The following is a 24,270-nucleotide window of genomic DNA, read 5'->3' on the forward strand; positions in this document are numbered from 1 at the left end:
TTGCGAAATTTTTTGCAGATAAAGTCGCGTCGCTCCACCGCGACGCCCCCGCCATATTGGAGACAGTATGCGAACCCGAGGCTCCATGCCTGTCTTCAGATTGTGTCCTGGATGGTTTCAGCGCTCTCAGCCTGGAGGAAGTTGACAGGATCCTCTTGTCTGCACGCCCTACAACTTGCAATTCGGACCCTTGCCCCTCCTGGCTTATTAAATCTTGCCAGAGGGAGCTTAGGTATCCTGTACAGGATATCATAAATAGATCCCTGTTGGAAGGGCAATTTCCAACACCTCTTAAGGAGGCAGTGGTCCGCCCCCTCTTTAAAAAACCAACATTAGACCCAGCCAAATTGGCACATTATTGGCCGGTCTCGAATTTACCCTTCTTAGGTAAACTCATTGAGAGGGCAGTGGCGTTGCAACTACAGAGTTTCCTGGAGGATGCTTCCGTCCTTGATTCCTATCAGTCGGGCTTCCGCCCGGGTCATGGGATGGAGACAGTGCTGGTTGCCCTGGTAGATGATCTCCAGCGGCATCTGGACCGAGGCGGCTCAGCGGTACTGATGTTGCTAGACCTATTGGCAGCGTTCGATACGGTCGACCATCAGTTGCTGACTTGCCATCTCGCCAACGTGGGGATTCAGGGGTTGGCTTTACAATGGCTTGCCTCTTTCCTCAAGGGTCAGGGACAAAGAGTGGCGATTGGGAGTGAACTGTCCCGGAGGTACCCGCTTGATTGCGGGGTCCCTCAGGGAGCAGTTCTTTCCCCGATGTTGTTTAACATCTACATGCGCCCTCTTGCCCAGATTGCCCGGAGATATGGGCTGGGTTGCCACCAGTAGGCTGATGACACGCAGCGCTATCTGCTTATGGACAGCCGGCCTGCCTGTGTCCCAGAAAACCTGGACTTGGCATTGCAAGCCGTGTCTAGATGGCTCAGGCTGAGTGGGCTGAAACTAAATCCAGCGAAGACAGAGGTCCTTTGCTTGGGTCGCCGTGGTCCAGGGACTGGAGATTTCCTTACCGGCCCTCGATGGTGTGCCTCTGACAGCGGCGCACAGGGTTAGGAGCCTGGGGGTGCTATTGGAGCCTACTCTAACTATGGAGGCCCAGATAGCAACCACTGCCAAGTCCGCATTTTTTCATCTTAGGCGGGCAAGGCAGCTGGCCCCTTTCCTGGAGAACAGCGATCTGGCAACAGTGATCCATGCAACGGTCACCTCGAGGCTGGACTACTGCAATGCCGTCTACATGGGGCTGCCCCTGTGCCGAACCCGTAAGTTGCAGCTAGTGCAGAATGCCGCTAACCTGCTGTTGTTAGGGCTCCCTTGACGGGAGCACATTCAGCCGGGGCTCCGGGGGCTGCATTGGCTGCCGATAACATACCGAGTTCGGTACAAGGTGCTGGTTATGACCTTTAAAGCCCTTTATGGCCTGGGACCTACCTACCTTAGGGACTGTCTCTCCCCACATGTTTCCCAGAGAGTGCTGAGATTGGGGCCTCAGAACCTCCGTATAATTTCTGGGCCAAAGGAGGCCCGTCTGAAAGCGACCAGAGACAGGGCCTTTTCGACTGCAGCCCTCCTGGAGGAGGTGAGGGCCCTGCGGAACCTTGAACAGTTCCGCAGGGCCTGTAAAACAGCCCTCTTCCGGTTGGCATACCATTAATTGATATCGGGATGCCTAAATATTTAAACTTTGAACATCAGAATATTGAACACTGGAATACTTGAAGAATTGATTTAAGGAAAAGGTAGCATAGTGCATATTGATGTGAGTTTTATGTATTTTTATGTATTTTATTGTATAATTATTAATGTATTTTAAACTGATCTTTGTTAGCTTTTTGTATTGTAAGCTGCCCTGAGCTCACCTTGGTGGGGTAGGGCGGGATATAAATCGAACAAATAAATAAATAATAAATAAATACTGTTTGTCACCATCTCAGTGGATAAATCTGATCCATTACCTGGTAAAAAAATAGCAGCTAACCCTTCATCTCTTTGAGATGAGTCCTCCCCGAACCAGAGACATTTCATCTCCTGTCGGCTTTCTCCCAAGATTTAGTTTAAAAACTGCTCTGCCACCTTTTTGATTTTTTATCAAAATATAAAGAATTAACAGCAAATGAAGGAGGCCATCTAAGACAGAAAATGCCTTATGAACAACTGATCACAGGTGATCTAAAACGTCTACTAGGAAAAACATATACAAAATACAAAACAGATCCAGAAACAATGAAGGCCTGTACAACCAAAGGAATGAAGAACTTTCTAGAGAATATTACTATGTTGGGAAAACGTATGGACAAAAGAAACCAAATTCATTGAATCCCAAACACTAAGGGGTAATTGGTATAAAATGTTCTTCAGATGGTACATCACACCCAAAGAAATTGCAAAAGCAAACAAGAGTTACAATGCCAGATGTTGAAAATGCAAGAGTACAAATTCAACCTTCTTTCAACAAAGCCAAAAAATATTAGATAAAGATCCATGAAGAAATACAAAAAAAATTAAAAGCTAACTTCTCGATGTGTCCAAAAATATGCTATTAAATACAGTACTAATGTACCAAAAATTCATAATGAACTATTTAAGTACATGGTGATGGTGGCAAGAGTGGTATTTGTATCTAAATAGAATAATAGGATTATAGAGTTGGAAGGGACCTCTAGGGTCATCTAGTCCAACCCACTGCACAATGCAGGAAACTCACAAACACCTCCCCCTAAATTCACAGAAAAATTATATATGTCCAGAATTGATGGATTGGAAAAATAAATTAACTGAATATGAATACATGACAATGGCAAAACTAATATCTTACTTGCATAACAGACCAGAATCCGAGTTTTAAAAAAAATGGAATGTGTTTTTTGCACATATTGATCAAACAGGCTGGAAAGTTTTAAAGACTAAAATAAGAATAAAATGATAAAATCTAAAGAGACAGGACTGAGTAATGTATGCTAATAATGTTTATGCTTATAATGACCCAAGGTCAGAAATGTTAGGAATTAAGCAATTATGTGCAGACCAGACCAAAACAAAAGTATATTATATTAAATTAAATTATACTATTTTGCATGCTTAATCACTGCCCACCAGCTATATGTAACTCTGCTCACTGTACCCCATTTCATTTTCTGATGAAGTGTGCATGCACATGAAAGCTTACATTGTGAATAAAACTTTGTTCATCTTCAAAAGTGCTATTGGACAACTTTGTTCTAAGTAATTTATATTTAACAACGTAAGATCTTTTTCATTAGATCTTCATTAGACAATACTGATGATGATTATAAATGATAGTTTCTTCACTTATTGATTTTTGCACTCATGTTCACCAAAATATAACTGTTTATAAACAAAACACTGTAGTGTTGATGTTTTATCTTATCTTTTTCAATGTTTGTTTGATTACTTTATTTCTCTCTCTCTCTCTTAATGTGTGTGTATGTGTATATATATACACATACACACACACACACACACACACACACATTAAGAATTAAAAAAAAGATATGCCAGACTCTACCTCACAAAAGCTAAACACTACTTGTTATTTCTTCCCTGTAAGGCTGCTTTGTACCCAAGTATGTAGAGCAGGGTTCCCCAACCTTTTTGAGCCTGTGGGTAGAGTAGTGGGTACATTCACAAAATGTCTTCCATGGGAGGCAAAACCAACCACAAAATGGCCACCGAAGGAAGCAGAGGCACTTGTATGCGCGCACACTGTCCAAGTAGGGTTGCCAAGTCCAATTAAAGAAATATCTGGGGACTTTGGGGGTAGAGCCAGGAGACTTTGGGGTGGAGCCAGGAGACATTGGGGCGGAGCCAGGAGCAAGGGTGTGACAAGCATAATTGAACTCCAAGAGAGTTCTGGCCATCACATTTAAAGGGACAGCACACCTTTTTAAATGCCTTCCTTCCATAGGAAATAATGAAGGATAGGGCACCTTCTTTTGGGGCTCATAGAATTGGACCTCTTGGTCCAATCATTTTGAAACTCAGGGGATGTTTTGGGGAGAGGCACTAGATGCTATGCTGAAAATTTGGTGCCTCTACCTAAAAAAACAACCCCCCATTATATCCTATGAGAATCGATCTCTACATAGGGAATAATGAAGTGCCCAGCAGACATTTCCCTCCCCCCCCCCCCGTTTCTGGTGACTCTGAAGCGAGGGATTGGCATCTCTACTCATGAGTTGCTGCCAACTTCTTCAAAGTAACTCAGACACTCATCCCAAGAGGAGACCTTTCCAATCGGAGACTGAAGCCTCCAGAGGTGGAAAGTCACATGGTGGCTGTGGGAGCAGAGCTTCCCCCCCACACCGGCCAGCTGACTGGGGGCAGGAAGGAGCCTGGGAAAGCGGGAGAACCCCTGCTGGGACCTGGGGATTGGCAAGCCAAAGTCCAAGTGCAGGGAACAAGAGGAATTTTTAATAAACACACAGGAAAAGAAGTATGTGAGGGGGGGGGAAGCAACACTGTGGTAGCAGCTTTTGCTGAAACAGTGCTTTAATCTGCATGACCAGACAGAAATGCTGCTAGGCAAGATCCCTATCTAGCCCCATCCAGTTTCTAAAAACACCTAGGTGGTTACCAGGAAAGATATTGACAGGGGACATGGTGCCTGTGGGCATCTCATTGGGGACCCCTGATATAGAGACTTATAGTAGGTATCTCAAAATTCAATGGAGTACATAAAATTTATTTAATTTAAAAGATTTCTAAACTCTTTTCTGTTTGTGGAATATTCAAAAGAGCTAAGCTAAGAAAGCTAACAGCTACTATATACCAGTTGTAGTTTCTAAACCATTTTTAAAGGGAGCTTCGTGTAGAGTGTAATATGGTAATCTAATCTGGATGGTACCAAGCAATCTGTGACTGTAGCCAGGTCAGTTTTTCCTATCCTGGCTAAATTGCCTAGAAGGATACCATGGTTATATTCAGAGTTAGGTAATAGGGGAAGAGTGAAATGGTAGAATTAAAGCTTCCCAGGTAATTTCTAATGTTCAGACTTCCCCAATAGTAAATTCTTATTCTACATATAGGGAAAAATTGCATAAATTAAGTAGTGATTGTTCAGTGATGACCAGAAATTTGATTTAATATTTTCTTTTGCTTAATTTCAGGTATCATTAGTAGCCAATGGAAAGATATAAAGCAGGTGTGAAATGAAGACTAGATTGAAGTGAGCCAAAGTGATAAATTCCAGAAGAGTAGATATATTAGTCTATGGCAGGAAGAAGACATCAACTGTGGTATGGTAAACCTTGCTAGCTAGGTTGTAGCCTGAGTTTCCACAGGGACAGGCCCCTTTTGTCAGAATCATCAAGTGGCCTAAAGTGGTGGGTACTCAGACATTAAGCTAAGATTGTATCATCATCTCTGTATTTTGACTCTAAATGTATTATATTTTATGTCTCAATTATTACAGCAATTACACTGGCTACAACTCCCAAGCCCAATTCAAGGTGTTGTTTTTGTCCTTTAAAGACCTACATGGGTTGGGACCAGGATATCTGAAGGACTGTCTTCTCACATATGTTCCTGCCTGGGAATTAAAATTGTGAGGAGATGCCCTCCTGACTGTTTCACCAATTAAAGATGTTTGTTTGGTGGGTACATGAGAGAGGGCCTTTTCTGTGGCAGCCCTACAATTATCGAACAACTTTCCCTGGAAGATGGGCCTGGCCCCCCTCATTGTCGATCTTCAGGAGGCAGTTGAAGACCGTTTTATTTAGGACTGCATTTTGTTTGAATTATTAGCCTTTATTATTTGCAGTCCTCATTGGAGTTTTTAATCCTTGACTTCTATGGGTTTTATAATAGTTGTTTTTATTATGTTTTTCATAATGTTTAATTTAAATTCTAAGCTGCCTTGATTTCTGCAAGGGGGAAAGGCAGCTAACAAATGTTTTAAATAAATAACCAAAGCAACCCAATTTTTGTTTATTTTATCCCTGATGTTCTTCAGAGTCCCTGTACTGATTTTCATGTGCTACATGTCCATTCTATATCCTCTCATGGGACTCGTCACAGAAGGTTAATTAAATGCCACTGCCAGGATCATATGTGTGAAGTAGGGATGCCAGCCTCCAGATGGGACCTGGGGATCCCCTGGAATTACAGCTCATCTCCAGATTACAGAGATCAGTTCTCCCGGAGAAAACAGATATTTGGAGGGTGAACTCTATGGCATTATACCCCACTGAGATCTCTGTCCTCCCCAGTCTCCATCTCCAGATCTCTAGGAACCTCTCAGCCTGGATCTGGCAACCCTACCCTGCCATCCCCTGCAGGAGGACCTGGCAACCCTAGGTGATGGGGGGGATTGAAATTCATTGAGGTGAGTGGATGGAGAAAAAAATGGATGATTGTCCTGCCTGTCTTATTTTCCCCAACACTCTCTCCTGCCTTTGCTGCTTAGCTTTATTGATGGTACCCAAAAGTGTGCTTCCACTCTAGATAAGCCCGAGGCTCATGAGTGCAGGGTTCTAGTGCTCAGTAGCTTGCTTTGGGGACATTTATTTGATGGATGTACTGAAAGGTGCTGCTGTTTGAGGGAGGAAAAGAAGTTGGGAGGATGAATTAGGGCAGGTTTTACTATTCTTGTATGACCCTGCTTCTCACTTAACTGTCTCAGAATAATTTCCAGTCCTCTGTATTCAGAACCAGTGCTCTTTGATTCTCCAGCCATGTAAGATCTGCTTGATGGTATGTAAGTACAGGGGATCATATCCATACTGGGGAAATAAATTCATGGCTAAGAGTCGGCTTAGCGAACTTTTGAGGATTAATCCAGCTACAATTGACCTTATATCAATAGAGCCGCTCAATCATCAGAGCCAAGCAAAGAAAGTTTTACTCTCTTTTTTCTTCCCCTAACGTCCCCACTTTACTCCTCAGACAAAAAATGAAACTGAGCACAAAAGGGGTTTTTCCGGTACGTGTATTCCAAGACAATGTTGTTCGGGTCCTATGTCCTATGAGGCCTTGTGTCAACACTTGCTCTAATAATAGACGTGGAACGCAGAATTTTGCTACTCCCCCAAATGCAGATCAGAGGAACCTATCCTCTGTTGGTCTACCAGCCTTCTGTAAGCAAGATGGGAGTGATTCCCATGATATGAGGACGGAGTCCGAACGTGTTTCTTCAGGATGAACTATGGAGGGCATTACTTCGCTGGCTTGTCAGATGGGAGATGGAAATGGCTGGCTAGAGAGCACTGAGGAAAAAACGCTGCTGCAAGATTTTGCATACCTGCCAGCGGGGGATCAAACAGCCATACTTTCCAGACTGGGCGGGGTTTATAAAAGATTGGAAGAAGTTTACCAAGCCCGTCTGGAGAAGGAGGCATCAGTGGACAAATCGGTAGCAAGGGCTGATAGCCTAGGGGAGTTTAACCAGGGAACTGGGGCCGCAGGAGTGAATCCCTCTTTGACGGAAAGCTAGGGGTTAACCAGAAACTGAAGACACACAGGGCCTGCGTCAGGTGACCTGAGGGTGGGGGCAAAGTGCTCAGAGCTCTCAGGGAGGGAAAGTGGTTGAGTGACAGAAACTGCTGAGGCAGTCATTCAGTCAGTTGGTGTCTGACAGAGTTGGTGCCTGTCAGAAGTCTGTCAGTGTTGGGGCCTGACAGAGACGGAGTGGGTCAGTTCGTGCTTGACCGAGGCTGGGAGGGCAGCTGATCCTGTGAAGGAGCTTGAGACAGTGGCGGGAAAGTCTTCCAGAGACTGCAAGCTCGACAAAACCAGTCAAGAGGACTGTGTGTGTGTGAGTCAGTCAAGACCTGAACGGTCACAGACACCTGTATACAACTCAGAAGATCTAGTGAGGTGGTTGAGGGAGTGGATGTGGGTCTGAGACACCAGAAGGACTGGTAGTAGTGGCTCCAGTCGAGGGGTGAGACTTGGCACATCATTCCCAAGAGGCCAGACCTTGGCTAGAGGTGGAGAGTGAGTTATAGGAAAACTGTGAACTGTGTAACTGAGAGAGACTCAAAGGAAGAAAAAGTTAATGTAAAGACTGAAACAACTGAGCAACGTGTTAGCCTGTGTAAATATCTCCCATATCTCCAGTTTTAAGACTTTGTGTTATAATAAATCTGTGGTTTGAGTTAAAGTTCTTGAGAGCCTATATTTTTGGGAAAAACTACAAAGCTGCTGTGGTCCCCTACGAAGAGAATTCTATTTCCATCAAATAACAAAGTAAAATACCCCGAAGAGACTGAAATATAGAGATCCAGTGAGGCCGTGAGGTTGGCGCTGCAATACCCTCCTTGCCCACATACGCAGCCCAAATTTCAGGAAGGACAAATGAAGTGAGCTCCACCGCAGAAAAGGACTGCCATTATGGATTTTGCCCCCATTTGTCAGATAATCCTGAGGTCATCAAGCAAAAGGTCAAAGAAGGACTGAAGAATCTTAGCAACAATGGATGTGTATTCCAGGATGCCAATGGGGTCCTGGACGCAATAGAGACAGATTAACTGACCCCTAGCCAACAGAAGGAGGGTTTGACATTCCATTCTCTCTCTGTAATATCATAGAACATCATGGGATGGGCTGCTAAATCTAGGGAACCAGATGCCAAGAACCTCATGAAGAAATATGATGTTATACTCCTCCAGGAGACTTGGTCTTTAGAGTCTATGACTCTGGACGGATATAACATATATGAAGCGCAGGCTGAGCCGTCGGTGAGAGGTAGAGCCAAGGGAGGTTTGGGAATACTAATATCAACAGCTCTGAGAGTCCAAGTCATCCAACCACCTTTCTATACCAGAATGGCAATGGCTCTGATCCTCAAATTTTAAAAAATTGATTGTTTTTGAATGTCTATATTCCCCCCACTAGAATCAAAGCCCACACAGAGCTTGCCTGGAGAGATTTGGAGATTTATATGGAGGAGTTATTTAGGACATACCCAACAGCGTATGTTATAGTGGGAGGTGATTTTAATGCTAGATTGGGAAAAGATGATAAGTCTTTAAATAGGGGATACGATGTCTGTTTTCAGTTCACCGAGCTGCCCAATTTGCCCCATGAAAGAATATCTAAAGATATAAAGTGCAATTATGCTGGTCGTCTATTAGCTCGCATGGCTAGGGCCCTAGACCTAAAAATTTTAAATGGTTCCCACACTAATGATCATCCTGGGGAATACACTTACTGGTCTGGAACTAGGTTAAGTGTAATTGATTACATTCTTGTTTCAGGGAACCTAGTGCCATGTGTTGAAGCATTTGAGGTGGCCACCTATTGTGGCAGTGATCACATTCCTCTCACCTTGACTATTGCAATCCCCAGTCTTCATCCCCACATTGAGGACCGTTTCTTGAGGAACAACGAATTTGGGGGGCAACATGTTAGGATCAAATGGGACGACCAAAAGAGGAAATATATGCAGGAATTTCTTGAGCAAGAGCACATATCTAAATTAGCAAATGATATCAGGCTTTCAGAGGAGGGGGGAGAGATCATCAAATTATATGAGGATCTCATTCGGCATTTTCAACCCCCATTAGAAGGGCAGATATCTAGTTCAGCAAGGAGAGGAGGGAAGAACAACGGTTGGTTTGATAACGAATGCTTGATGGCAAAGAAGGAGCTTAGTAAAATCTATTTGAAATATAGGGCGGATCCAGGGGCAGTCAATAGAGAACAATTAAAACAACAGAAATCTAGATATAAAAAGTTAATTGTCAGGAAGAAGAAAGAGGCAAAAGAACTAGGATAAGGATAAACCCGAAGGGACATCTCACAAAAGCTATCAAAGTAGGGAAGGGAGTTAAGCAAGGCTGCATCTTGGCCCCACTCTTGTTCAACCTCTTTATAAACGATCTGGGGGAACATCTAAGTGGTCCAGAGGTGCATGCTCCAAAGATTGCAGATAGGCATATCCCGCTTCTGCTATATGCGGATGATGCAGTGCTGATCTCTAGGACCCCAATTGGGCTAAAGAGAGCAATGAAAATTCTAGCGCATTACTGTCAAGTTAACCAGGTTGAAATAAATTAAAATCAAAAATGTTAGCCTTTGCAAAAAGACCTAAGGTATATCACTGGAAGATAAACGACAGGGCTATTGAACAGACACGCTGCTTTAAGTATTTAGGGGTAGTTTTTCAGGCCTCAGGGGTCAGGAAGGCGCACGTGGACTATGTCACAACTAGTGCAGCAAAAAGCTCTGGAGCCATAGAGAAATTCTACTGGATCTTCGGGGGGCAGAACGTGGCGGCTGCAGTCAAGGTCTTTAAGGCCAAGGCCCTCGCCCAAATGTTATATGGGGCACCTTTGAGTATAACACCATATCAGCATCTCTGGCAGTTAGCAGAGAAAGTGCAATCTAAATTCCTTAGGCATATATTACAAGTCCCTCCATGTGCTCCCAACTCACTTATCAGAGTAGAAACGGGTATGGTTACAGTGAAAGCAAGATTGTGGATTGCTTCTATTCTCTACTGGTACAAACTAATGATTCAGCCCACCAGTTTGGCGGGGCTGATAGTAAGAGATTCGTTTGTTCCTCCGTGGATCAGAGAAACGGAGTTCAAGTTGGGCTATTATGGACTATCTAAACAATTTTTGCTCAATATGGAGCATAATCTGGTTAAACCCTTTCTTAAACAGAGGATCTTGGATGTTGAAAGACAGCATGATCTGAATCAGCTTAAAGGTTATTTACCAGGAATATTTATTTATTTATTTATTTATATTTCGATTTATATTCTGCCCTTCCCACCGAAGTGGCTCAGGGCGGCTCACAATATATAAACTTACATAAGTTTAGCTTAAAAACAATTACATAGTAACAGTTAAAACAATAAATTAATAAAACATAGAACATAAAAACCAGCGGTCTGTCAAATGCATTCTAGCTCCATCCAGAAATTCTCAGTGTCAGTTAGTTGTTGTAGGCCAGCCGGAAGAGGCCAGCCGGAAGAGGAATAGAGGAGTTACATAAAATAACACTGATGCCATACTTGCAAAATCTTGACAAAGCAGAGTATAGGAGAGCATTTACTCTTCTCAGATTTGATATGTTACTGTCAGCTATTATTGAAGGCAGATACACAGGACAGTTATACGAGGAGAGACTGTGTATTTGTGGGGACAATAAACCGGAAGATAGGGAGCATGTATTATTCCAATGTAAATTATATCAGCATATTAGGGCCGATTATATACTCCTGATCTGTGCCAGTGTCCCTGGAAGAAATATTAGATTTCAGCTAGACAAATTATTGGCTGATAGGAACAAAGGAACCACTTTATGTGTGGCAAAATTTGCTTCGCGAGCTATAAGTCTCCGGAAGCAATTCTTAAGGGGAATACCCAACTGAACGCCTTGGTTCTGGAATTTAATCAGTGTTTTGGGAAGGAAATTATATTTTATACTGTCTATGTTTTATTCTCATTATAGTATTGCCTAATTATATTTTATACTGTGTATGTTTTATTCCCCTTATAGTATTGCCTGACTGAATCTTATAGCTTCGCGAGCTATAGGTCTCCGGAAGCAATTCCTAAGGGAAATACCCAACTGAATGCCTTGGTTCTGGAATTTAATCAGTGTTTTTGGAGAGGAAATTATATTTTATACTGTCTATGTTTTATTCTCATTATAGTATTGCCTAATTATATTTTATACTGTGTATGTTTTATTCCCATTATAGTATTGCCTGACTGTATCTTATTAAGTTATTTGTATTTAATTGATTGGTCTTTGACTGTATTAAACTTTCATTCACAGTGCTCTTTGAAGATGAGATGATTGGATCATACTGAGTATTGGTTAATTCACTAGCAGATATGGTATATGTTGTCTGTCCCTGTTTTTGATGGAGTTTCAAAAGATAATTAGGTTCTTTCTCTTTTGAACACAATCACCCATGAGACAGCCCAGATGTGCTGTTTTTGATTGGAGTATGGCATGTCTTTCTCTACACTGGGTAAATTGTTGAGATGTTCTTTGGTGATCTCTCCCAAGAATGATGTTCCAGAAATTCTTGGGAATGGCTTAAGTTATAACTTCCTGTACTTTGAAAATGTTAAACCACAGAGGCATCCTCCAACTGAGGAAGTATTTACTTTCCCAGGTTTATTGTTCCTCCAAAGGACTTAATTTTGAATAACTTGGTCTATCAATGCAGAGCTTCCCCTGCCTGCTAAACAAGTTATCTTCCTGTTAAACAAGTTATCTCATTGTTTAAGTCATATTCTATGTCTGACAGGTAGGGATGTCAAAGATAGAACTTGATTTTTAATGTTAATATTAATTGTAGATCCTCCAAAAAATGCATACTTTTAAAAATTATTTTTCCCATCTTACTATTCCTCCAAGCATTTAACAGAAAAGAAATATATTGAAATATATTTTATCTCCAGGATCACCATTTTCTGAGCCAATCTACTTTTAACATGCTTTTTCTGAGAGCCTTCAGTCATTTGTGTAAGCCACTGGTAATTATCTTAACACTGCATCCAGACAGGACCCCCAGATTCAGTAGCATGTCTTTAATTTGTATAGAGACAACCTGAATGTCTCCAGTGAAAGCAGCAATCTCTAACTGGAACAAGTACAGATTCTAGAGGTAGAAAGCAAAGTTGTTCCATGTGGGTCAGAAAGGCAGAGGTTCAAAGAAGAAAAGTTCCTGAGTTAGTAGTGCATGGAAATTATATATTGAATAATGACGCTGTTGACAAAATTGATTTAGTTATGTGGCTGTTTTATAGACATGATTGTCCCTGTAGCATTCTGCTGCTGATCAGTAACACTCTAATGGTACTTTAATTGGTGCTGGTGTGACTGCCTTTGTATGACTTGGAGAAATAGGACAACTGTGAACTCAGTTATCACTCACTGAACTCTCTTAGGTGTTTCTTTACCATTTTACAAACTAAGATAAAAATTATTAGAAACTTCTTTTGATAAAATTAGACTTTGGATATGTATCCTATGACTCATGGCTAAGTACTCAGAAAGATTAAACAATGATCATGTGTCTCCTTCAGACCATAAAATGCTAATTACAGACTTGCGCAAACCTTGGGCCATGCAGGGAAGTGAGAGGAGAGGTTCAACCTCTACTGGATTTGAAACCAGCTCATCTACTCTGCTATCAGTAGCTATTTAAAGGAAAAAATACCTTTTAAATGGGAAGGGGAGCTGGTTTCAGATAGCGAAACTGAGGGGAATTTTGCTGCTTGGCTGTGAGGCAAATTGAGCCTAAGGCCCTAAAATGCTACAATCTGGGAGAAGGTATTCAAGTAGCATACACATAGAGAGGCATTTCACATTTGGCTGTTTATGACTTTCTCTCTCTTGTGATCTCCATCTTTCTCAAATTGTTGATGTCCTGCCCGTACTATTTGCAGTGAAGTCAGTCACACTTTGTTATATTCACAGCTAGATAATGATTACTTGCTATTCTCTAGGATTCATGGGAATTGAAAGGAAATGAGAAAAAAAGACTTTTGGTAAATCAAGAGATGGATAATATTAACAATGCACACTGTAGAAAATTGCACAGGGGCCATATTGTTAACCTGAAGTATAATAAAATAGTTTGCATTCACACTGAGAATGAAAAGTTGGGTTGCTAAGAAGAGGATAGCTCAGAATTTTATTGCACTAGGTGGTGACTTTTCTTATAAAGCTTTAATCACCACAGCAGCTGCTATGTACAATGGCAGGCAGAATGTAAGCTGAATTTTTTTGCCAGACAATTTTGAATTGTGTGTAAATTATAAGTGGCAGGCTATAGGTTGTAGGCTTGTGTTTTGACCAATATAAAACTTACTTGACAGATTACCTAGCCAATGACTGAAAGAATAGCTTCACATAAAAAGCCTGTGATTAATCAAAATAATAAATAATGGCAGATGCCAGTATTATTGTTTCATGCATTCTAATACAAGAAATCCACATAAAAGATTTGTGGAAAGATTAGTTGGAGAGGGAAAAAGCACAGAATTAATTTTAATGCTCTGATACGATCAGACTGTGATTGTACTTGTATACACAGAATTGTGTCAATATTAGCCCAAGGAGATTATTAATTTGATGGAAGAGGGAGCTTCTCCATTAGGCACTTCCCAGACGTTCTGTAGCCTCTGAAGATTTGTCTATATTTTATTACATGTTTGTGCTATATCTCCCAGATCTGTACTAGAAAGGACAATAATTGCAAACGTCCTTGTAGGAAATAAAATGTGCAGAAATTGAAGTCTTTTTCCAAAATAAAAGAAGAGCCAAAACTAACAAACTTTACCCTCTCAAACACAAATGAACCTCAACCCAGACTATGAGAAGACCATAAAATGGAAGCAGCCTGAGTTACGAACACATGCAGCTTGAGTTACTAGTGTTTGTTTAAATGTCTTCCTTTTTCAGCATTAAAAAAATTGTAAGTGGATTCCTTTGCTTCTCTGCATTTTTTGCTGGGTTTCGAGTACAGTGTTTTCCCACTAGATATAAACATTGGGCCTTTAGAAGAGCCCTGAAATAAGTGCCAGTGCCAGCCCCTATGTGATCTAACCTGAGGGCTTGTGTATCATCTTGAATTTGTTCAGGAAGCCAACATGAGAATACAGACCAGAGCTGTACAGACACTGTGGTCATTGCAACACAGTTTAAACGTTTTTGTTAGCCCAGTGACTTGGTGTTAATCCACCAGCTGGTACGGAGTTTTGGGCTGGGGTGTCATCAATATGCAGATGACATCCATCTATATTTGCTTTTGGGCAACTCCAAGGGGGACTCCTGCCCCCGAAGCAGCATCTAGACAGCAGGAATTGGTAGCACTTTATAATGGATGTGATCGGGTTTGTAATTTGTTTTAGGTAATTGGTTTTATTGTATGTATTTTATTGTTGTACATCGCCTAGAGCCCAACTATGGCTGGGATGAGGCAATTCATCAAGTCAAATTATTATTATTATTATTAGATAGGGCTAGCCTGGGCTATCCAGGTCTGGGCTGCTAATCATACAAAAAGTAGAAGTTGAGGAAAGTTATTGAAGAATTATATGCCACCCTTTGGTTTTCTTGATAATATTGGTCTCACCAATGTTGCTATTGTACATAACTGCATTCCTTGAACAAATTTTAAATCTTTGAAGAAATTCCTATAGTTTCCTATATTTAATGCAATATGTAGACATCATAGTTGCACAATGCTTTCTAAATACTGAGGAACATAAATGTCTTCCAGGAGGTTTTCTTTGAAGTGGTCCAGGCCAGTCAGTGTTCAAGCTGGCTATGAATGTTTTTGACGGTTTAAGAAAGATTAAGATATGTAGTGATTAATAGGAGCAGACAAATAAATTAGGTTGAAAAGATAAAACTTGAAAAATTTTAGAGAATGACAGTGTGAATAGTCAGAATGGGAAATGAGGCAGTGCTGGCAGCTGTGGTTTGTCTACAAACTAGTTTTGCTTGTGGCACTTTGGAACATGAACTTTTATCACATTTTGTAAAGTTTAATAAGATTGTGTCTCAGACTAAAATGTCTCTTGTCTTTAAAATAGGCTGCCCATATAGTCCTGTTATGGCACCAGCAAGTCACCATTAGTCAGAGGAAACGATCTCTTGATATTTTTAATAGGATTGGTACAAAAGAAACTTTGGCTGTTTTGATCTGAAACTAAAGTCACTTTAAAGGCAACATAAAAAATTATTTGTGTTGTGGTTGATACTGTACATAGCTGAAGACAGGGCTTTTTTTGAAAAAGCCCAGCAGGAACTCATTTGCATATTAGGCCATACTCCCTGACCTCACCATGGCTTCACACAGACTTTTTTGGTAGAAAAGACCCAACAGGAACTCATTTGCATATTAGGCCAAACCCCTGACACCAAGCCAGTTGGAACTGCGTTCCTGCTAAAAAAAAAAGCCCTGGTTGTAGATATTCTGAACAGGATGCATTACAATATCAGATTGTAGAGAAAAGAATATCTGTATCTCTGTTGCACAGTGACTTCCCCCTGATTTTCCTTGAATATCTGATGAGATGGTTCCTGGGGCCCTAGTTCAGCACCAGTCAAATGAAACTGAATTTTAAAGTCCTCTTGTATATTACCCAGGAATGCCAGCACAGGGTAATGAGAGCTTTGGCCATGCATACATTCTGCTAAGGCTTGGAGGGAGAGGGCTGAAAACTCTTCAGTGAAGGGTGGCCTCTGCATGAATAGCCATACTTTCAGCATTTGTGCCCTCATTGATTGGCTAGCTTTCAGCTGTGTTTAAAGATGGTGGTTCAGATTGTTTTATAGATAGAAAATAAGTAAATAGTTGTGCAGTTGTCATGGTAAAAGTGCTTCTGGGAGGGTACTTTTGCTTCCTTAATGCTTTTGTGTGTGTAAAGTGCCATTGGGTCACAGCCGTCTTATGGTGACCCCATAGGGTTTTCAAGTCAAGAGACTAACAGAAGTGATTTGCCATTGCCTTTTTCTGCCCTATAACCCTGAAATTCCATGGTGGTCTTCCATCCAAATACAAGCTAGGGCTTACCCTGCTTAGCTTCTGAGATCTGCTTTTAAACTCCAGAAAATACTTTCTTCATGGTTTGTGTAATTGCAGTTTTGTGGTTAGCTCTGACCTGGATGGCCCAGGCTAGCCTGATCTCCTCAGATCTTGGTAGCTAAGAAGGGTCAGCCCTGCTTAGTCTTTGGACAGGATATCAGTAAGGAACTCCAGGGTTGCTGTGCAGAGGAAGGCAATAACAATCCACCTCTAAATGTCTCTTCCCTTGAAAACCCTATGGGATTGCCATATGTTGACTGCAATTTGATGGCACTTTCCACCCTTACCAGTTTTGTGGATTATAAAGGATCAGCTTATTGACATGAAAACCGGATATTAAAAGCATTGAATAGTTGTTATTGCCTTGCTGACAAAGCAACTGTTCTATAGATATTAAATATGAAATAATATCATACATAGATTCTATTCTTTCCATTTTCTTCGTTAACATGTCAGTAAAATCTTGAAAAGGGAAAGAACAACAATTCTTCTGTATATAATTGTAGCTATATATAGGGTACCCGTATTTGTTATGAGGCATAGCCCTTGAGGGACAGAAAATCGAAGCAGTTTAAACAGCAAATGACTGTTTAGCAGCATCACTCTCCTTGAGCCTAGCAGAAATATTAATAGTTTAACCACAGTGACGTGCCTTAGAAAGCAAAGTGTTGTATATTCAGGCTTTCACATGCCAGTCAATTGCAAGATAGACTGAGTTATAGAAAGTCAGCTGGGGAAACAATGTTGGGCCTGTGATATAGGAATGCCAACTGCCTCCATTCTCTCAGTGGTTGGTAGAAATTTGTGATAATTCTGTTAGACTTGATCTGCAAATAGAAATTTCGTTAGACATTGTAGTTCTATCATGCAACAGAAAAATAGGCTGACAAGTGAGGCTTTGTTGCTGCCTATAGCCATTCTAGTTGGAAAATTTGAGCCTAAAATAGCTTCTGAGAAACACTGGTTCCTGATTTCATCTTTCCCAGTATCTAAAGCATTACTAAGGCTGTATGTTAGATTCCAAATGCTGTCTGATTTTGCTTTGTTTATGAAGTCTTTTTGTTCTTATTGCTCTCAGCTATTTAACAAAAATTATAAAAGGATTAAGGTGACACAGTTGTTGTTTACTTAGGACTTTCTTGACTCTAGTTATTTCTCTGCAGGCCTCCAGAGCTAGCATCAAAGTATGCTAACATCTCAGATGGAGTTTGCAAACCTGGATATGCGTCTGCTCTCATGACTGCCATCTTCCCAAAGTAAGTGTCCTGTTCCTCCAGGTTTGTACATTACAATCCTGCTCTTCTATTCCTGTATTCCCCCATTTGTGTCCCGTAAAACTAGTGACTAAATCTAGTATAATAATTTAAATAGATTCCAGGGCTGTTTTTCATGATATAAAAATGGTCAAGCAGTATGTATACTGTCATGGACATAACCAAATGGCAAATTTAATATCCAATCCAAATATCTTTATTGGCATAGAGCAAATTTAATACGAGAAGTGAATGATCTTTCTTAAAGAACCATATATGTAGAGTACATTTTTCCTTATACTGATATAGATTGAAAATAAAGTCACGTAAAATAAGCTGTTTCTAATTAACTGCAAACTGAATTACTTAGTTTATTAGGGTTTGTAGAATCTTTCGGGCTCAAGTGCCGTGTTCTACTGGAGAAAGTTTTTCTTCCAGATGTTTCGTTCCCAGCTGCGGCCAAGGTCAGAGCGCCTGCTCCGGCTGCAACGTCACTGAGGATGTTCTCCGCATCTGAGAATGAAACGTCTGGAAGAAAAACTTTCTCCAGTAGAACACGGCACTTGAGCCCGAAAGATTCTACAAACCCTAATGATGTTACCAGCCGTGAAAACCTGAAATCTTTGATACTTAGTTTATTCTTGAAAAGTTTGATTGCTTGACCAGATAGTGGCATTTTATTACACTGTGTAATCAAAAATTTGATTAAATCGCTAACCCAAACAGTGTTATTGATTGGGGATAATGGCATTGTTAGCTGTTAAGCTGCTTAAGCTATAACCTTCACTCTTTAAAAGCTGGTTAACACATACATGTGTATTATGGGATTTCCCATCACAATGGTTTACTATCTTTTCAGTGTTTAACAAGTTGCATTTGTGCCTGAGAATTACATATTCTTGTTTCAGTATCTTTTGATGTCCCTGTCCCTACCATCATGTCCTTTTAAGTTGTGTGATGGTTAGGGAATTCCCTGCCAAAGCCACTGCAGCATGGCCTTTGTGGGTTTTTTCCAGACAAGAAGAATTGTTGCTTCTTCCTCTTCTTTTCCTGCATCTACTCTATTATCTGGGCATCCAGAGAGCTCTGGAGAAATTCTTCATCTGGCCCAGTCAAAGTTTAAACGTCTCCCTATACACCTGGCAACCTCTACCACTCCCAGCCTTTTCTCTTTTCTTGCAACCTTCCATATTCTCCTAGGGCTGGTGTTGCTGTGGCTACAGCAATGGCAGCCATTCAATCACTTCCTTGCCAACTCAACAACGACTGGATTTTAGGGAGTTCAGTATTTCCCTGCCCACCATTGAGTCAAAGCTTGTTGTGCATGTGCTCCTAGCCAGCTCAGCCCAAAAGCTTCGGTCTTGTCCTTTTGCCATGTGGCCTGCTGTGAAGATTTGATCATTGTGAGTGAGTTAGCCCCAGCAGGCAGGTATAGGTTCCAGACATTTTGGAGACTTGATAGGTGCAGTGGCTTTGTACAGCCTTGAAAAGAAGTCAGCATTCCTGTTCATGTCTCAAGGAAATTGTCCTATCAAAAGCGTTTTGTTCAACTCCTCTTCAATTTCAGACCCTGAACGTTTATTGCATCATCTGATAACTCAGCAATTAATTAGAAGGAGCACTCCTTCTAATTTCTAGGTCTACATTTTCTACTTACAAGTAGACTACACTTATGTCCCAGTATGCATGTCATGGCTATTCAGTTTTGCAACCCATGGGTATATTGTACAACAGTAAAAAGTTTTGCAATGTGACTTGGCAATAAGGAGTAAATCTGCAATCTAACAAGGCAGCTCAACTTTTGGGGAAGAGAGATAGTGAAGAAAGTGTTTGTTTAAAGAAATGTGTACCTTTTTCAATTTGTTGCTTTCTTAGGGTTTTTCAGTGTACACGTGGATATTTTGGGAGATGATTCTCTTCTCAAATACAGCAAAGCTTGGATATAGTTAGGTGTTCTAAGTCTTTGATATTAAACCATATAAAAAGTACCAGCCTATGTTGACAATGTGTGAACAGGTGTTTAGAATCACAAGCCTGGTACTTCAGTATTGAATTGTATTTTTAAGGACAATCAACTCTTCTGTGAATAACAGGCTAAAATTTGCATATTTTTAAAATCTGAATTATGCCATCAAAATTAATTACACAAGTTTCGGAAGCATTTATGAATTTGCCCAAATTTGTATGTCTTCTTACTTTTTTGTGGAATAAACATTCATCGTTCTGTGCAGCCCCTCAGGCCTTAGCAATAAAGCAAGATGATCCCCTCCCAGACAGAGCTGTTGGAGCCGTTTTCCTACCCAATAGTCATGTGCTCCAGGGAGGGGCTGTGCACTCTCCTTCAGTTCTCTCTTTGCTGCTGCTTAGAAAAGTACAATCCTAGTTGGTTCTGCATTTTTGTTGAGAAAAGATGTTATTTTAAAAAAAATTTCATCCTGTTCAATAAAAATGACTCAGATGGATGAGCAGTCCTTTTGTCTTCTATCCCTCAGAGAGAACCAAAATGTTTCAGCATGTAAGATTTGCAAGCAGTTTACCCTGAAGGCCCAGGCAGATCATGCCTCCAACCTCAAGGCCACTTTATGGAAGAGGGCTCTGTCTATATCTGCTAACCTCATACAGAGAAAGCCAAAAACTCCATGTATAAAAAGTTTTGCAACAGCTTCCTTGTTAACTGTATAATTTATATGCAATAAAGATGAAATTTATATCCCAATAGATGACAAGTGTCATATGTATAGAATCATAGAGATGGAAGGGACCTCCAGGGTCATCTAGTCCAACCCCCTGCACAATACAGGAAACTCACAAATACCTCCCCCTAAATTCACAGGATCCTCATTGCTGTCAGATGGCCATCTAGCCTCTGTTTAAAAACCTCCAAGGAAGGAGAGCCCACCACCTCCCAAGGAAGCCTGTTCCACCGAGGAACTGCTATAATGGTCAGTAAGTTCTTCCTCATATTAATCCAGAAACTCTTTTGATTTAATTTCAACCCATTGGTTCTGGTCCTACCTTGGATGTACCCACAATGGATATATTTGCACATGGAACAGGTAATGCATCCAATCCAACTGATAAAGACTTTTATACTAGAACATAGTCCATTTTCAACTTCAAACAGGATTCTTTCCACTCCACATGCTTAAATTTCAAAGAGTGATCAATCTCCAATCCATTTAAAGTACAAATGGTATGGAACCGGTGGAACAAGTAGAACCGGTATGCAAGACCTGTTTCGCTGGCTTCTTTTTCCAAGCTTTGACAAATCAGGGGAAACTTCTCACTTTACAAACTGTTATCTTCATTCAGTTATAACAAAGGTGTTGTGAGACTTTTAATACATGGACCTTTTGGCTTTCTCTGTCTTACCCAGTCTGTGTGACTCTTTGGGTGTGCTTTATAGCTACTAACTTGGCAGCAAAAACATCTCCCCTGGTAGAGCAGTCTGTCTTTTCAGTCCCTAAACCCGGTTTCAGACTGTGTTTCCTGCCCTCCGTTGGTGAGTTCAGTCAGTTCCAGGACACAAGAATGGGCTCCAACCAAGTCCTCATCGGAACAACTGCCTAAGAAACACAGATCAGAGTCTAAATACCAAAGTCATTGGTTAGTATTGATGAATCTGACTTGCTCAGAATTGAAAGGGGCAGCCAGTTCCAAGGGAACCAGTTCCAAAGGCTATCATTGAGGTCAGTGGGCATACTACCCCACACACCCCATCTCCTAGTGGCCACTTTGCAGTGCAGTCTCCATCAGAATGACACCAAGCCATTCAAGGAGATGTTTCTTCTGAACACATTTCTATTTCTCCTGCTCCAACTCCTCCATGGGCACCTATAGAACCATGGCAACAGTACCTGTGTTGCCACTCCTCTCTGTCATCAGGAATGGGCTAACCTTCCTGAACCACATATGGAATCAAAGAGTCATGACACAAGGTTAATGAAGAGACTGTATACACATAATTATTGGAACCTCCCCCCCCATTTTGGGTCCAGCTGTTTATGGTTCCAAGGAAGAAGAAGAGTTCAGGCCATAGCTAATTTCAGTGTAGCTTCAGAACCGTCTCCTGATGATACCATGGGAGATCATAACCAGTGTCTCTGAGTGAAGATTTAAATCTGTAGTTAGAGAAGATGATGTGAATGGCACAGTCTTTGGACATCCAGATCATGGACATGAGACCTAAGAACAAGATACTGGGGCAACTACCCTGACATACCAGGGATTGTAGCCTTCCCATTGCTAGACAGAATCCTGGAGATGGCAAAATCGGCTTGGGAAAAATCATCTTCTATTCTTCCCACATCTCATAAAGTTGAGAATATGTATAGGGTTCATCCTGTCCCATCCTACTTAATAGCAGAGGAGACACAGGCTAAGCAAGGAGTGGGTTCCCATTCCACCCCAGCTGATAAGGAGGGCAGGAAGACTGATGCCTTGAGCTGCAAAACTTATTCTTCAACTTTAAACTTCAGGATAACAAATCATCAAACAATTATAGCAGCTTACCAGCTCATTTTATGGGAGAAGAGCACCCCTTATCTGGAGCAATTATCTGATTATAAGAGTCTTTGGCCAAGGTTATCCAAACAGAAGCCCACAGGCTATCTAAATAGCAGTTGAATGCAGCCAGACATGCAGCTGATATTTCAGTGCACACCATGACCTCCTCCATAATCCTTAGAAGACATACTTGGCTATAATCAACATCTCTCACACAGGAGATGCATGCTCATGTGGAGGACTTAACTTTTGCGGGCTCTTCTAATTTCTCCTCTAAGACTGATGAGTTCCTCCAACAAATTAAGAAAAATTGTTAAATAGCTCAGTCATTTGGAGTAACCCAGACCCAAGCGTCTTCCTACAGACCCAAACACCACTCGAGATTCCAACCTTCTTAATCAGAGTTTTCAGCACCCATATCAACAACAGGCATATCAGTATCTTCAGCAAAGATCCTCCTCCTGCCCACCTCCACACACTTGGAGTAGAGCTGGCTTGAGGCCTAAGTGTGATCCTATTCAGCATCACCCCCCAAAGGACCCTGTGTAGGCCCCTAAACCATTGTTCTGATTATTTTATTTATTTATTATTTATTTATATTGGGATTTATACCCCGCCCTTCGCACCGAAGTGTCTCAGGGCGGCTTACAACATGATAATACAAATACTACAATTTAAAACACTTACAAGTAAAATTAAAACCATAAATTAATAAAAGCAAGATAGATAAAAACCGGCGGTCTACAGATGCATTTTGTTCCATCCAAAAGATTTCCTTGTCAGTCAGTATTATAGGCCTGCCGGAAGAGGGCTGTCTTACAGGCCCTGCGGAACTGCCCTAGGTCCCGCAGGGCCCGCACCTCCTCCGGCAGCTGGTTCCACCAATAAGGTGCCGTTACTGAGAAGGCCCGATCCCTGGTGGATTTTAGACGGGCCTCCTTTGGCCCGGGGACTATCAACAGGTTTTGTGAACCCGAGCGTAGTACTCTCTGGGGAACGTGTGGGGAAAGACGGTCCCTAAGGTAGACAGGTCCTAGGCCATATAGGGCTTTAAAGGTAATAACCAACACCTTGTACCGGACTCGGAATATTACTGGCAGCCAGTGCAGATCCCGGAGCCCCGGCCGAATGTGCTCCCGTCTTGGGAGCCCTAATAACAGCCGGGCAGCAGCGTTCTGCACCAACTGCAGTTTCCGGGTCCGGCACAAGGGTAGCCCCATGTAGAGGGCATTACAGTAGTCTAACCTCGAGGTGACCGTAGCATGAATCACTGTTGCCAGGTCGTCACGTTCCAGGAAGGGGGCCAACTGCTTCGCCCGCCGAAGGTGAAAAAACGCGGACTTGGCAGTGGCTGCTATCTGGGCCTCCATTGTCAGTGAAGGCTCCAACAGCACCCCCAGGCTCTTAACCCTGCCCGACGCTGTTAGTGGCGCGCCGTCAAAAACTGGCAGGGGGATTTCCCTTCCCGGGCCGCAGCGACCAAGGCACAGGACCTCTGTCTTCGCCGGATTCAGCTTCAGCCCGCTCAGCCTAAACCACCTAGCCACTGCCTGTAACGCTCGGTCCAAATTTTCTGGGGCGCAGGCGGGCCGGCCATCCATAAGCAGATAGAGCTGGGTGTCATCAGCATATTGGTGACACCCAAGCCCATACCTTCGGGCAATCTGGGCAAGGGGGCGCATGTAGATGTTAAATAACATCGGGGAGAGCACCGCCCCTTGAGGCACCCCGCAATCAAGCGTGTGTCTCCGGGACAGTTCCTCCCCAATCGCCACCCTTTGTCCCCGACCGTCAAGGAAAGAGGAAAACCATTGCAAGGCCAACCCCTGAATCCCTGCGTCGGCAAGGCGGCGCGCCAGAAGCCGATGGTCGACCATATCGAACGCTGCCGATAGGTCCAACAACATCAGCACTGCCGAGCCGCCTTGATCCAGATGCCGCTGAAGGTCATCCACCAGGGCGACCAGCACCGTCT

At 42.1% G+C, this 24,270-nt stretch overlaps 1 protein-coding gene across 7 annotated transcripts in view; it reads left to right on the top strand.

Moving 5' to 3' along the window:
* Positions 1-24,270, top strand: part of ST3GAL3 (ST3 beta-galactoside alpha-2,3-sialyltransferase 3) — a 517,471-nt gene that overhangs the window by 153,237 nt on the left and 339,964 nt on the right. For all 7 annotated transcript variants that reach the window (XM_060231666.1, XM_060231665.1, XM_060231667.1 and 4 more), the window contains one exon: positions 17,700-17,792. In XM_060231666.1, coding sequence (XP_060087649.1) covers positions 17,700-17,792 — 93 coding nt within the window. The remainder of the gene's footprint in view (positions 1-17,699; positions 17,793-24,270) is intronic.

Source organism: Heteronotia binoei, chromosome 2 (genome assembly GCF_032191835.1).
Source record: "Heteronotia binoei isolate CCM8104 ecotype False Entrance Well chromosome 2, APGP_CSIRO_Hbin_v1, whole genome shotgun sequence".
NCBI lineage: Eukaryota > Metazoa > Chordata > Lepidosauria > Squamata > Gekkonidae > Heteronotia > Heteronotia binoei.